General features: G+C 40.7%; 1 protein-coding gene across 1 annotated transcript in view; it reads right to left on the bottom strand.

The window, feature by feature from the left end:
- Window positions 1-8915: 8915 nt before the first annotated feature.
- Window positions 8916-13867, bottom strand: part of sh3bp5lb (SH3-binding domain protein 5-like, b) — a 44457-nt gene continuing 39505 nt past the window's right edge. The window contains exons 5-6 of the mRNA XM_050033995.1: window positions 12282-12455; window positions 8916-10968 (exon numbers count right to left, since the gene is read on the bottom strand). Of these exons, the coding sequence (XP_049889952.1) occupies window positions 10360-10968; window positions 12282-12455 (783 nt within the window). The 3' untranslated portion in view covers window positions 8916-10359. The remainder of the gene's footprint in view (window positions 10969-12281; window positions 12456-13867) is intronic.

The raw sequence follows: 13867 nt of genomic DNA, 5'->3' as shown, positions 1-13867 counted from the left end.
GTTGCTCTACTGAGGTAGCGGGAGGTGGCGATGTCCTCCAGGGAGGGCAGTGAGCAGCCAATGATCTTTTGAGCTGTCCTCACTACCCTCTGCAGAGCTTTCTTGTCCGCAGCCGAGCAGCCAGCATACCAGACCGTGATGTTGTAGGTCAGAACGCTCTCGATGGCTGCCCGGTAAAAGGCCACTAGCAGCTTCTTCTCTAGGTTGTTCCTCCTGAGTACCCTCAGGAAGTGGAGACTCTGCTGTGCCTTTTTAACTGATGCCCTTGCGTTGGCAGACCAGGAGAGGTCATCTGAGATTAGGATCCCCAGAAACTTGAGTAGTGGACTCAGCACACAGCCTTGTGGTGCCCCAGTGCTGAGCGTGGTGGTGGAGGAGAGGTGTGGGCCGAGTTTAACAGTCTGTGAAAGGTTGGTGAGGAAGTCTTTGATCCAGGTGCAGATGGGGGAGGAGATCCCTAAGGCGAGTAGTTTGCTTGTGAGAGTGTCCGGTAGGATTGTATTAAATGCCGAGCTATAGTCTATGAAGAGCATTCTCACATAGCTTCCACTGTGTTCCAGGTGGCTCAGTGCGGTGTGCGTTGCTATGGCGATGGCATCTTCAGTGGACCGGTTAGCACGGTAGGCAAACTGGTGTGGATCGAAGGTGGGAGGTAGGCTGTCTCTGATGTGATGAAGAACGAGTCTCTCAAAGCACTTCATGATCACTGGTGTGAGTGCTACAGGTCTGAAGTTGTTGAGATCCTCTGAGACTGTTTTTTTGGGGATGGGAGTGATTGTTGCCATCACTGGAGACGGTTAAGGTGAAGATCAATCCGGGGCGCTTCTGCGTGAACCTGCTTTGTACTTTTATGATTCTGTCGCACTTTAAATGGAGGACCACACATATGATTTGCCCTGTAAGAGAGAAACCACGCCACCAAATAAAAGAAAAAGATCAGATAAGCGAGGACGGGACAAAACACGAGTGAATATCGCCGTTGCTTATTCCAGGTGGAAAGAACTGCTGAAGGAGAAGGATTTCACAAGGGATGCAGAGGTTGCCTGCTTTCTGCTAGACAGGTAATTCAATCTCATATTTTAAAATAATTTTGGCTTCATGTTTGCAACTACTTTTCCCTCTCGTCTAAGTTTGAGTGATGTTACTTGCTGTGTAAGTTACTGTGAATCTAAAATGGTGGAGACGGCTAGTTTTGTTAGCTACATTGGCACTAGCCCCGTCTCGATCTGGGGCTACATTGGCACAGACTTACAAAGGCTCAGTATAATCATTTTCCATTGTTGTTCACGTGTTGTTCAACACATATATTATAATCGTACCAACCTATATTTGCCGCACTGTGCCGTGACTATCACATAAAACGTGTTATTTTAGCATTACTGTGCTAATGTTTGCTCGTGTTACCAAAACAATTAGAAATAAAACACTCGTAACATATATCTCACAGATAACCTATATCTCACTGGTAAGCTATAACATATCGTAACATGGTTTAGATTCCTAAATAAATATTCACCTCGTTGCTAGATACTCCTGAAAAACTCGTAGATGATGCCATCTCTGCTGTCTGCGCAAGGCTTTTTGTCCTATGAGGCCACCGTCACTTACCCGACGGGAGGGGTGAGCGAGTGAGCGCGAGTGAGCGCGAGTGAGCGCTGCAATCTAGAATTTGACCACTGATGTCACTGTTACTCACCATTTTTACACACTGAGGCTTTAATTATTATTATACCATTATATTAAATTATAACCAGTGTTGGGCAAGTTACTAGTTAAGAGTAATTAAATGACTTTTTACTCCTTTTAAAAGTAATCACGGTTCTGATCTGTTTACTTTATTTCACACTTGTTACTCCATTCCCTCAAAAAAATAAATAATAATAAACAACACAGAACAAACTCTAGCAGGACAGCGGAGCGTCCCGACACTGTGTAGCCCAGGACGGATGTTTAAGTGTGGGTGAGAGGAGCAGAGAGTACCACGGAGGTCAGGCGGGGCGGGCCAACACTGCGTTACCGGCAATGATAATGTAACCTGGGCTTGTAACTATAATCTATTTACTATTACTAATTCATTTCTCCTATTTTTGATAATCAAATTACAGTAATGCGTTACTAAATAACGAGTTACTGTTCAACACTGATAATAACTATTTAATAAAATAGTACTTGGGTACAACAAAAAATAAAAATAAACTTAAGGTAATTGCAGCCTCCGCTCAGTAAATTAAACGGTCCTATAACTGCGGTCTTGAAACTGCAGCCTCCGTTATTGCAGCCTCCGCTCGGTAGGTGGCGCTATGATGAAAGTTGAAGGGTCCTAAAACTGCGGTCCTGAAACTGCGGTCCTGAAACTGCAACCTCCGGTACTGCAGCTTTCCATTATTGCCAGCCAGAGTCACAGTCAGGTCACATGAGTGAGGTCAGACGAGTGTTGCGTCAGCACGCATGAAAGGGGACGTTTGGTTTGTTTTTCTGTCCTCCTGTTACGCAGATAGTTGAATAATTTAAAGTAATGCAAGTAACGAGATCATTTTTTGATTAGTAACTGAAATGCAATTACTGAAGTTATCAACAGTAATGTGTTACATTACTGTGTTACAGACAAATGTAATCTGATTACAGTAACATGTTACTTTGTAACTTTACGTTGTAACGGACATGGGGGAAAGTCACACATGTGCAAGTCACAAGCAAGTCTCAAGTCTTTACCTTCAAGTCTCAAGTCCCAAGTTAGTTGTGGTGAGAATCAAGCAAGTCAAGTCCCTGCTATAAGTCAAACAAGTCACAAGTCAAGTCATATGTCACATACAGCAAACATCTCCTCACAATCCGCTAGCTACATGTCCTCTGAATATGCTGTGAAAAGCAGTCTCTGTAGGCAGCCCAGGCTCCGCAAATGGCAACAAAAACATTTGGGTCCAGGCTGTACCAACCAGCCAGCGGGAGACCAGTGAAAGCAAGCACACACACATGAACGTGGTGCCCATGTCTCACGGTCTCGTGCAAGCGCGCACACATGAACGCAGTGCCCAGAGAGGCAGTTAGAGCTAGAGGCTACAATGAGGCTAAAAACAGGGTTCAAATGACATTTTTCCAAACGACTTTTTATGTCGGGGCTTCAGGACACTTAGATCACTACGGACGAGCAGTATGGAGATATTTTGTGGTTTCAATTATGTGTTTTTGGACGTTTGAATCTGGGGCGCCATAAGCCTCCATTAGGTGGAGTTTTGTTGTTACCTCCTCTCCCCTTGGATCTCCGCAAGTGTTGTGAGGATTCTAAAACTTCACCTGATCCTCCATCGGCATGAGGGTGAGTAGATAATGGGTGAATTTTCATGTTGGGTGCACTATCCCTTTAACAGGTGTGTAAATCCAGGGTAACTAGCAGCTATCGCTCATTCGTGACAGAGTCATGGAGGATGAGGGGGGGAAGGGGGAGGGACGAGCTAGCTCTGTTGTGTTTGATAACATTGTTGAACGTAAACAGAAGTGACACCCAACGGTGCTTAGTGTGCCTTTAATGACAGCAGTCATAAACGTTTATGACATGTGCATGTTTATGACAAGTTCATGACAGTGTCATGTCATAGTTATGACAGTGTCATGTCACCCTTATGTAGATACCTTCAAGTAAAGTGTTACCAAATAATCTTCAGGCAAATTAAATACTGTTACCCTTTAATAATAAAGTTCCATAAAATAATGTGCATGTTAAATGAGGTTCATGTCTAATGCTGTTGTAAACCAGGCTTTAGAATGAAGTCATTATATANATGTAAATCCAGTCCAAACATGCAGCAGTTGTACAAACCCACTTTTTAAAATAAAATGTCTGAATCATAAAGTCCTTCTGTTTCAGCTTTCACTGCCTCTGCATGGACTGTAGTAATTAATGTTAAGTCAATTGACAGAAACACATAAGAGTGTAAAAAAAAATCCATTTGCTTCCTGTTGGGTTACAACAAATATGGTGCACATATAATTTGACAACAAATTATCTTATTTGAAAATGAAATTTTACAGTACACATTAAATTAAACTAGGATTATACTGATATATCAGTTGCACAACATTTCAGGCTTATGTTGGACTTTTATCAAAGTCAGATTTTGGCCAGTCAGTTCCACCTCGGTACTGACAGAGAGTTCAGTACCTGCATTGACATTACATTTGTGCGAAATAAACAGTTTATCATTATGGGAAATACACTGACCCTTAACTTTTTAATAGTTGCGATGGATATCTATCTCATGTCTGTGTTGAGTAAAGAGCTGGAGTCAGTCTTTATGCTAAGCTTTGTGTATCTAAGCCTTGCTTAGCATAAACACTGGAAACAGCTAGCCTGGCTCTGTCCAAAGTTCAGAAAATTAACACATGTAGATTTTTTAATCCCTACACAAACAAGACATTTAAAAACAACTAGTGGTTTTAGGGGACCTTCAATGATGAAACAACTTAGACATGAAATTGATATCAATCTTCAGGTAAAAACACTGAACTCTTGGAATTTCCCATGATAACATGAGACTAACCTAAGGACAGTGAACACTCATACTGTATATAGTCTTTCATAATGGCTGGAATACATGCGGCATGACACATCTGCCGTAGTATCCCTGCAGTAGAGCATGTTCTTTATAATGAACTGAAGCTGCTACACTGACCACAGTAGTGTAGCACGCTGGCTGCTCATCTCTATTGTTACACAGCTGGTCTATTTTTTTTTTTTTTTTCTCGCTATGCGTGGCTTCACGACCATCCAAGAGTTAAAAACTACATAGAACTGTGTGAAAATGAGCACAATCTTTTTAAAAGTTAATAAATTAAATACTTCATTGTGATGCAATGCGAAGCAGCAACGCAACCCTGTGTTAATTGTTAATGTTAAATGGACATAGGCATTCTTGTTTTTTTTACATTATATATATAATATATCATTATGAAGTAAATGTTAACTGCACAATGTAATAGCTGTAGAGTAATGACACCATCAACATTTAGATTTGTTCCCTATAAGCCTCGCTTTCACTATGCAATTCCGCAGCTTCAGTAGTGTGGAATAAATTGTGGCATCCTGAATGTTTTATGAACAGCCTCGGACTTCTCAGACTCTTTTAGCGACATACCGCTCAGAGGGAACTCACTCAGCGGCTCCTCTGGCAGCAGCACAGCGTCTCTCCCTCTCCTCTCTCTCCGTGCACACGGGAGTCGGTGTTTTCAAGTGATTTTGTCATAAACCTTTGGTGATGTAAACCTATGTGATGCTCGCAGCTCACTAAAAAAATACGTACATGTGAATGTGCAATAGTTATGGTAGCATAACAGCCAGAATCTGTTGTTACTGTTGTTCACAAACTAAAGAAATGAGAGATCATTTTTGTTCAGTTTTTACTGAATATGTGAAGGCAAACTGTTAAGTTGACATGTAAAACTATATTACTTATTTTGTTGCAATTCTATGGTCTTAAATTAATTAAAAAATTTACTGACTTTTTTTATCATCAAGAATATTGTTATCGTAAAAATACCCAGGAATATCTTCATATTATTTTAGGGCCATAGCACTCACCCCATTAGAAAGCCCCGTCATTGTGCAATAAGTTAGCCTGCCTATTGCGTTACAAGTTTGTGTTGACAAGCAATCATTGTAAGGGTTAAGTCTCATTTTTATTTGTTGTGGTTGATATTAAATTGACTGGTTTTCCTCTAATGTTTTTCCGCCATTCACCAAGGGTATTTTTGTTTATTGTTGTGCATAAATGCTTAAAGATGAGTGTGTGTTGATATTTATAATTGAAACCCAGATATCTCTGCCAACTGACAGTGATGATCCCTGATTGTAAAAGTGCAATGAAAATGCTCTTATTATCAATACTAACAAGACAGAGGAAATTGCTTTTAGCTTTTCTCCTGACTTTCAGCTGTCTCTAGTGAAAATTCACAATGTAGAAATTAAACAAGTATCTTAATACAAAGTGCTGTCATATTTGGCAATATTATTTTCAATTAAAATACTTGTCTAGTGATTAAGGGTGTAACAATCCATCAGTCTGGATTGATATATCAATTCAATGATCAAGGATCCACTATCATCACTGCAAAGTGAAAATATCAATCCAATCATCATGTAGGCCTTTATTTTGAAATTCCGTGTTATCATCAAACAGTAGGAGGCAGATGGCAAGAAGCCGAGAGAAAGACTACAAGTATAATTTTATTTACGTGGGAATAAATCAGCAGTGGGGAAATATTTTGGATTTTGGAGAAAATACAGGTCAACAGACAAAGCACATGCCGTATGTAAACAACGCCATTATGAGATAAAATACTCAGGAAACAGCGTACCTGCATGGAAGGGCATCACACTCCACTAATCTCTCTCTACAGCAACATTAGCTGCTCTGTTTCAGCAATGTTCAGCTAAAAAACATGTGCATGTAGGCTGAAATTCAACTGAGCAGAAATAATACATGTCATTTGATAAGCTATGAGTAGAGGAAAACTCTGCTAGCCACTAGGATAATTTATGCGATGTAAACATGCTTCAGCTAATAATGGTGACTAGCAAAAAACAACTGACTTGTCTATGAAACAACTCTTTTATGGCTGTTGGGAAAAGTTTGTCTTCTGGGCTTCAAACCAGACAATGAAGGAGGATTAGCGTCATGTTAAAGGGAAAAAAAACCACGTAGATTTCAACGATAAAGTTGTAAATCTATTAGAATAAAGTCATAATATTACGAGAATAAAGTCATAAATCTACAAAGTCGAAATATTACGAGATTGAAGTCATAATTTTAGGAGAAAAAAGTTATAGATTAAGACTGGAAAATCGAGTCACATGGTATAATTAGCAAATGTACAAACAGTGTTGATGGTATGGAGATAGATTTGTTTCATAATTATGTGTGTGAACAGATCGACAATCTGTGTGTAAATGTGTAATCTGAAAATATAAAACACCTTCCACAAATACAAAAAAGATTTGTAAACTCAAAAATATTTTGCAAGTATAAAACGGATCTGAAAATACACAAACACATTCCACAAATAAAAAAAATATCTGTGAATACATTAAATTAATTTGCAAATAAATGAAAAGCATTTGTGAATATCTTCCTAACATTTACAACTTTCGAACAGGCATTTGTGAACTCAGTTGTTATTTGTGAATCGAAAAAACATTTGTGGATCTCAGTTCTATGCGTGTGGATTTGCTTTTTACACACGCACAGAGTTTTGAAACAAACTTTCCACCGGTCCGAACGAAAATGCACTCGTATCACTCGGCCATTTTCAGATAGCACATGATCACCCACCTGATGACGTCATTTCCGCATGTCAAAGTAAGAGCACGCAGTCTTTCTATGAGCTGTTTTTTTTTTTTTTTTTTTAAATAATCAGCGATAAGTAATGTGCATTCATTGCTTTATGTTAAAGGATAACTTCGGCATTTTTCAACCTGGGCCCTATTTCCCCATGTTGTATGTGTGCGTATGATTCATAGGTACAACTTGTTTTAAAATTGGTTCAGTATTGAGGGAGGCGGATGCAGCCGGCAGCCGCAAAGTAGATATGGGGGCAAATGCGTCCCGTATAAGTTTGCGCATTGAAAGTGCTTTTTTTCGCCACTGACCGGTTCAGATCGCCAGTGCTATCTCTGTAAATAGCATACTAAGCGTTTCCCTGACCCTTCACCTCCTCCCGGCTGTGACGTCATCTCGCAAGAGCTTTGCTTGTTGCTTGAAAACAGGGTACGATATATACGAGGGCATCTACAGTTTTTTTTCCATGAAAAGATCCAGGCGGAGCTCCAAAAGACAGGTCGGTCACTCCGTTTTAAAACAGTACTATCAGTGATCAAACAACACTCAGCCAGCTTCTAACATTGAACCTTATTGAAATCAGGTATGATTATGATAGCTGATGTTGTTTTTGACACATAAAATATCACCAAATAAAGCCATATGAAACGTGAAAGTTATGATCCCACTTTCTAGATGGTATATCTCAGCCAAAAATAGTGGTAGGACTAAGACTCTTAGCTTTTATAAAAGAGCTAAGTCCCCACTAGCAGCTCCGCATAAGATTGCGAGTAATCCTTTAACTTTTCCCGTCGAAAAACGGCATGACATGACTTGTCACCACTCATCGCGATTTTGGACTTTGTGTGTTTAGGCTGCTCTGGTGCGAAATACATAATAAATAAAAGAAAAACGATGTTATTTTTGAAAAGTCAAGAGCTTCCTGAATCTGGCAATACCAAACATCACATGGTTTGATGACGTAGTGCGCCTGGGAGATACCACTTAACAGAGGAGGAGGAGAGCGAGGACGTTGGCGTCCTCGCGGAGGTAGAGAGGTTAAAGTCACAAAGCACTTCACATCTTATTATTAGCGTATGTATGACACTGTATGACATTAACATAAAACAATGAATGCACGTTACTTATCGCTGATTATTAAAAAAAAAAAAAAAAAAAAGCTCATAGAAAGACCGCATGCTCTCACTTTGACATGCGGAAATGACGTCATCAGCTGGGTGATCACATGCTATCTGAAAATGGCCGAGTGATAAGAGTGCATTTTCGTTTGGACCGGCGGAAAGATTGTTTCAAAACTCTGTGTGTGTAAAAAGCAAATCCACACGCATAGAACTGAGATCAACAAATGTTTTTTCGATTCACATATAACAACTGAGTTCATAAATGCCTGTTTGAAAGTTGTAAATGTTAGGAAGATATTCACAAATGCTTTTCATTTATTTGCAAATTAATTTAATGTATTCACAGATATTTTTTTTATTTGTGGAATGTGTTTGTGTATTTGCAGATCCGTTTTATACTTGCAAAATATTTTTGTGAGTTTACAAATCTTTTTTTGTATTTGTGGAAGGTGTTTTTTATTTACAGATTACACATTTACACACAGATTGTCGATATGTTCACACACAATTATGAAACAAATCTATCTCCATATGATGGTGACAGTATTATACATCATCAAACAGCACATGTATTAGGGCCACATTAATTAAAAAAAATCTAAGATTTCGACAATAAAGTCGTGAATCTATGAGAATTAAGTCATGCTATCACAAGATTAAATACAAATTAACTTTTAGGAGAAAAAAAGTCTAAGGTCTTCCAGCTCTGATAAATTAATATGCACTTGTCATAGTGACTGACCCCGCATGCCATTTCATTTGTTGTGCTAATCTGAGCATTTGTCTGTTGTGTCTCATATGATAGACCAAAAATATTGATCCCTATCTCATAATTGATCAGACTTTGATCCCCTGCCTGCCCCTCCCAGTGTCCAAGACTTTTGGTTTATAGGCTGTTTAATTGTTCTATATCACGCTATCATTAATATCAGTGGGGAATTTTAATACAAAGTTGTAATCACTGTATGTGAATGACATCACCACTACCCGCTTGAGGGAGGGTGGCCCGGATTTTGGACCTACTCCTGAGAAGGTCGATCTCCGGCGTGGCTTGGTGTAGCTTGGCGCATCTAAAAGGGAGTCCAACTGATCAAGAAACACAGGCAGTCAGACAATCAGACAGAGTGAAACACCCCAGAGTGTCTTGTTGGTTTAACCATACATACCATAGTTGTGCACACACAGTTTAACTGTGTAATGAAGGATTATTAGGGACATTTCAGGTAAATTTACTTTTGACTGCCAATTAAGGTAATTTAGGTAATTTGAGTAAACTGTTAGCTTGTTTACAACCCATCTGACCTCTTGTGTTGTTCTTGTTCCCAGATCTCAACAGTTAATAAGTCCAATGTTACTGATAAAAATGTTGGCCAAAGTGGAATTACCCTTTAAACAAAAGGATACATTTATACATCCCTCAAGCAAAAACACAAGTTGATATCATGTCAACAACTTTTTTAAATGTTCTACAGGGACATTAAAAACCAGACACATAAATTTACCACTAACATGCCTTTGCATTGTTTCGAAACTACCTGTTTGTATGCCACAGTGATTTGTTTTCCTAAGCCTGCTGTTTGTTTCATGCACTTTTGTTGAAGTTTCAATGTGTGAGGCAACAGACTGGATCAGAAAATGCAAAGCACTAGTGTGAGGGGAGGGGAGGTCAGTGCTCTCTGCAGAACAGCTCTCTGCTGTCATGTAGATTCATTAGTGTGTGGCCGATGTACCAACCCTTCCTGCTATTCCTAACTGCAGTGTCCAGGCAGAACTGTTCCAGCTCCTCTGCCACCTCTCAGTCAGGGTGCTTTTCTCTCCCCCCGCCAAATTCCTCTCTGATCCCTCATCATGAGCTTGTCATGTTCCTCATTACTCATCACTCATCAGCTCCCTTCTCCTGCTGACTATCATATACTAATACTTCTATGGTGCTGCTTGATGAAGCTCTCCTGCTTCTCTTTACTGGCCGCTTCCTTCTCCTGATGTACCCTCTCCTGCTGGGGCCCCTCTGCCACGACCTCCCTGCTGATTGGCCTCTCATTAGGCTTCCTAGTGCGGTCCCACTCCTCACCCAGCATGCTCCCAGCGTCGCTCAGGTCACCCAGGTGCTCCACCGAGTCCCACTTTTCCAGGTCAGAGGTGATGGTCTGCAGGCTGATGACAGACATGCAGTCCAAGCCGGCCTGCTCTTCCTCCAGCCGCTCCCTCTGGCCCCAGCCACTCTCTCTGTGCCTCTCCACCCACAGCCTGGTTTTGTCATTGTCCATCCAGTTGCTCTCTATTCCCACACAACTACTCCCGATGCAGATCGCTAAGGCAGCTCGGACCTCAGCCTCAGCACCTACAGGGGAGCTCCGCCCCCCGCAGACTGCAGGACGCTCCCTGCTGGCTCTGATTCGCCTTCTCTGTGCATGGATCTGCTCGCTGATCTGCTCCAGGTTCCGCAAGGCTACAGAGTATCGTGTTTTTACTTTCGCCACCCGTTCCTCCAGGTGTACTACTCTAGCCTTATGTTCCTGAAAAAAGTTAAGAGCAATTTAGCCAGGCTCACAGTGACAACCTAAATAAACATGACTTCAGAAAAACAGTAAAGTCAAAGCATTACTATCAGTCACTGACTTTATCATCTTTCTGTTTAGGGATGTCAGTTTTGGTCAGTTCTGCTTTTAATAGCCTAACACCAATTACTGACCATTTCTGACAAATTCCACCAGTAACTGATTCATTTTCAAGAAAAAACACAAAATTCCGTGAAATTCAAGAGGACTTTTTTTAAGTCTGCCACTCCATTGAGTCAGTGAGCTTCAGCACCAAAGTTCAAAGTGCTATCGATTTAGAGGAGGTGAAATGTTTTGCCAGTTATTTTATTTTTTGCTGGCTTTGCTTAGCTGCTGCATTAACATACAGAAATATAAAGCACACAACACAACCTTTAAGTCCCACTGGTTAGCTAATGTTAGCCTTGTCTGCTCTGCTCTGTGCACCATCCAGGTCATTGCCACTGGTAACTCCATCCCAGTGGCGGGACATCATTGCTGTGGAAACATGGCGACCACTAACTTTAGCTCCCACCAGACCTGGGCGGTGCACAGTGCAGTAAACTGAAGAGTAGCAAAATTAGCCTAGACAGACATGGGTAAACAGTCACCAATGAACAGTTAACTGTTGACATCCCTATTACGGTTTATGTGCAACTGAATTTACAATTAGTCATCCCTTTTTAAAGTCAATAATTATATCAAAGTGATTTTTAAATCTGCATTAAATTCTCAAGCTTTCAGCTTTACTTAAAAACCATCATGAGGAGCAAACAACAGCTAATGAAAACCAGCTGTCAGCAGATTGCATCAATTAGGCTGATGATGTCACTGGCCAACACAGCTGATAAGATAGAACTACACATATCAACACCATATACACAGTACATCAGCACACAACAACATTCAAAGATCTACCTATAATCAGCTGTTTTCCCTTCAGCGACTGAAATCTGGTTCAAATCTCTCAACTTGGCCCTCACAAATTTTTTTTTGAAACATAAAGCAATTCAAAGCAGCTGCAAAGCCACAGGCCAAGTTGGAGATTTTCAAAATATAAATAATAAGTCACTGAAGGTTAAATGTTTTGACAAGCAGTGTGCGATGCCCAGAGCTAAAAATGTCTGCATGTAAGGTAAATCACATACATTACAACACAAAAGCTGCTAAATCATGTGGAGTGTCATGCAGAGCCTGTCCCTGCTCACTCATGGTCAGAAAAGTAAAACCGTCAGCTTGTGGCAGTTTGAATAGTATTTGTTATATTGTGAAAGCTCACTGCTGGTACACACCTCGAGAATGTAATTGAATTGAGCCTTCAGTTCAAAGTAAGGTTTGGATTTGAGGATGACCTTCTTCAGGGCTTTCTGGAGGGTCTGGACTTGAGCCTCAGCTTCCTGGCAGAGCTGAGTGACGCGCTGGTGTTCCCGCTCACTGCGGAGGCGCTCCTCCTCCGCCTCGTTCACCTGACCAGCACAGAAAATACGAGTGAGAGCAGGTACACTGCTTGATCCCACAAATCACACAATACCTTCTGCCTCTGCCTTCACAAGTAAGTGGACACACATTCAGCAGGCTTTTTTTTAACAGCAGACATTTTGAATCCCTCACAGCATTATTGATAGCTCTGTTCTATTCAAGTGTCCCAGCAAGCCAGCATGCCCAATACCAGGACCTTGAAACTGAAGCAGATAAATGGAATTCAGCCATCATTCAGTAGATTATTTACGCCTATGCTTTTCCTACTGAGACATGTCCACATTACTTCTGTACACACTGTATTCCAAATTGCTTCATAAAACAAAATGAAATAAACATTCATTTTTAAAACAAGATACAAGTACTGACATTAGCAAACTTAACTTAAGACTAACTGGCATTTCAGGGTCAATTTCACTGAGTTTATTTATCTCCTCTGCTCATGCTGCTCAGTGTGTCAAAGACAAACATTTTTATGCTTTGATAACAAAAATAAAAGTGAACACACCATAGCTCACCAGAGACAGCAAACCGTAAATAATCTATTTTAAAGGGTCAGTTTATCCAAGAAAATAACAAACCAATCTACATGGATATCTACCACTAGAGGGAAGTGGTGTGTATCCACATTTTAACTGACAAAACAGGCGCTCTAACCATGAATGCTTATGATTCAGTAGCACAAACTACGCAGGGAAAATCACTGCAAACCTTTTGGGAGTGCACACAGAATTATCCATGCACTGTGCAGTCTATAGTTACAGACTTGTCTGAAATATGAAATTTCAAGGAAGGAAAACACCCCTTATTAGACTGTCAATTAAAGTGTGTCGAAAGGGGGCAGTTGAGGTGGTTGGGCATCTCATCAGGATGTTTCCTGGTCGCCAGAGGTGTTCCAGGCATGTCCAACTGGGGACAGTTCCAGAACACACTGAGGGGATTATATACCTCATCTGGCCTGTGAAAGCCTCGGGATCCCCCAGGAGGAGCTGGAAAGTGTTCCTGGGAAGAACGGCAACCGGAGCACTTGGTTCAGCCTGCTGCCCCCACAACCCAGTGGTGGAAAATGGAATGGAATGGAAAGGAGGAATGTGTTGGCTTCACAGTTTCAACCCTCATCCAACATATAGCTTTCACCCAACTGGACATTGTATGCACTTTTGGAAAACTCTGTTCCTAGCATTATAAGAATGCATTATGGATAAAACTACACAGCAATATTTCAGAGCACACAGGGTCAGAGTCATAAGTGCACAATAAGACAGATTTGGGCTTGAAACTGATGTTTTGTTCAAATCAAGAGTAACGGTCAGACTATATTTTCAGCAAACTAGTACATATGACAAGTCCAACCACGTCTGCTCTTGTGAAATAGCCATGCTTCAGGTGGGATGCAAAA

The sequence above is a fragment of the Epinephelus moara genome, chromosome 22 (assembly GCF_006386435.1).
Source record: "Epinephelus moara isolate mb chromosome 22, YSFRI_EMoa_1.0, whole genome shotgun sequence".
Classification (NCBI taxonomy): domain Eukaryota; kingdom Metazoa; phylum Chordata; class Actinopteri; order Perciformes; family Serranidae; genus Epinephelus; species Epinephelus moara.
The sequence above is the reverse complement of the archived record's forward strand: the minus strand, read 5'-3'. Positions and strand labels throughout refer to the sequence as shown.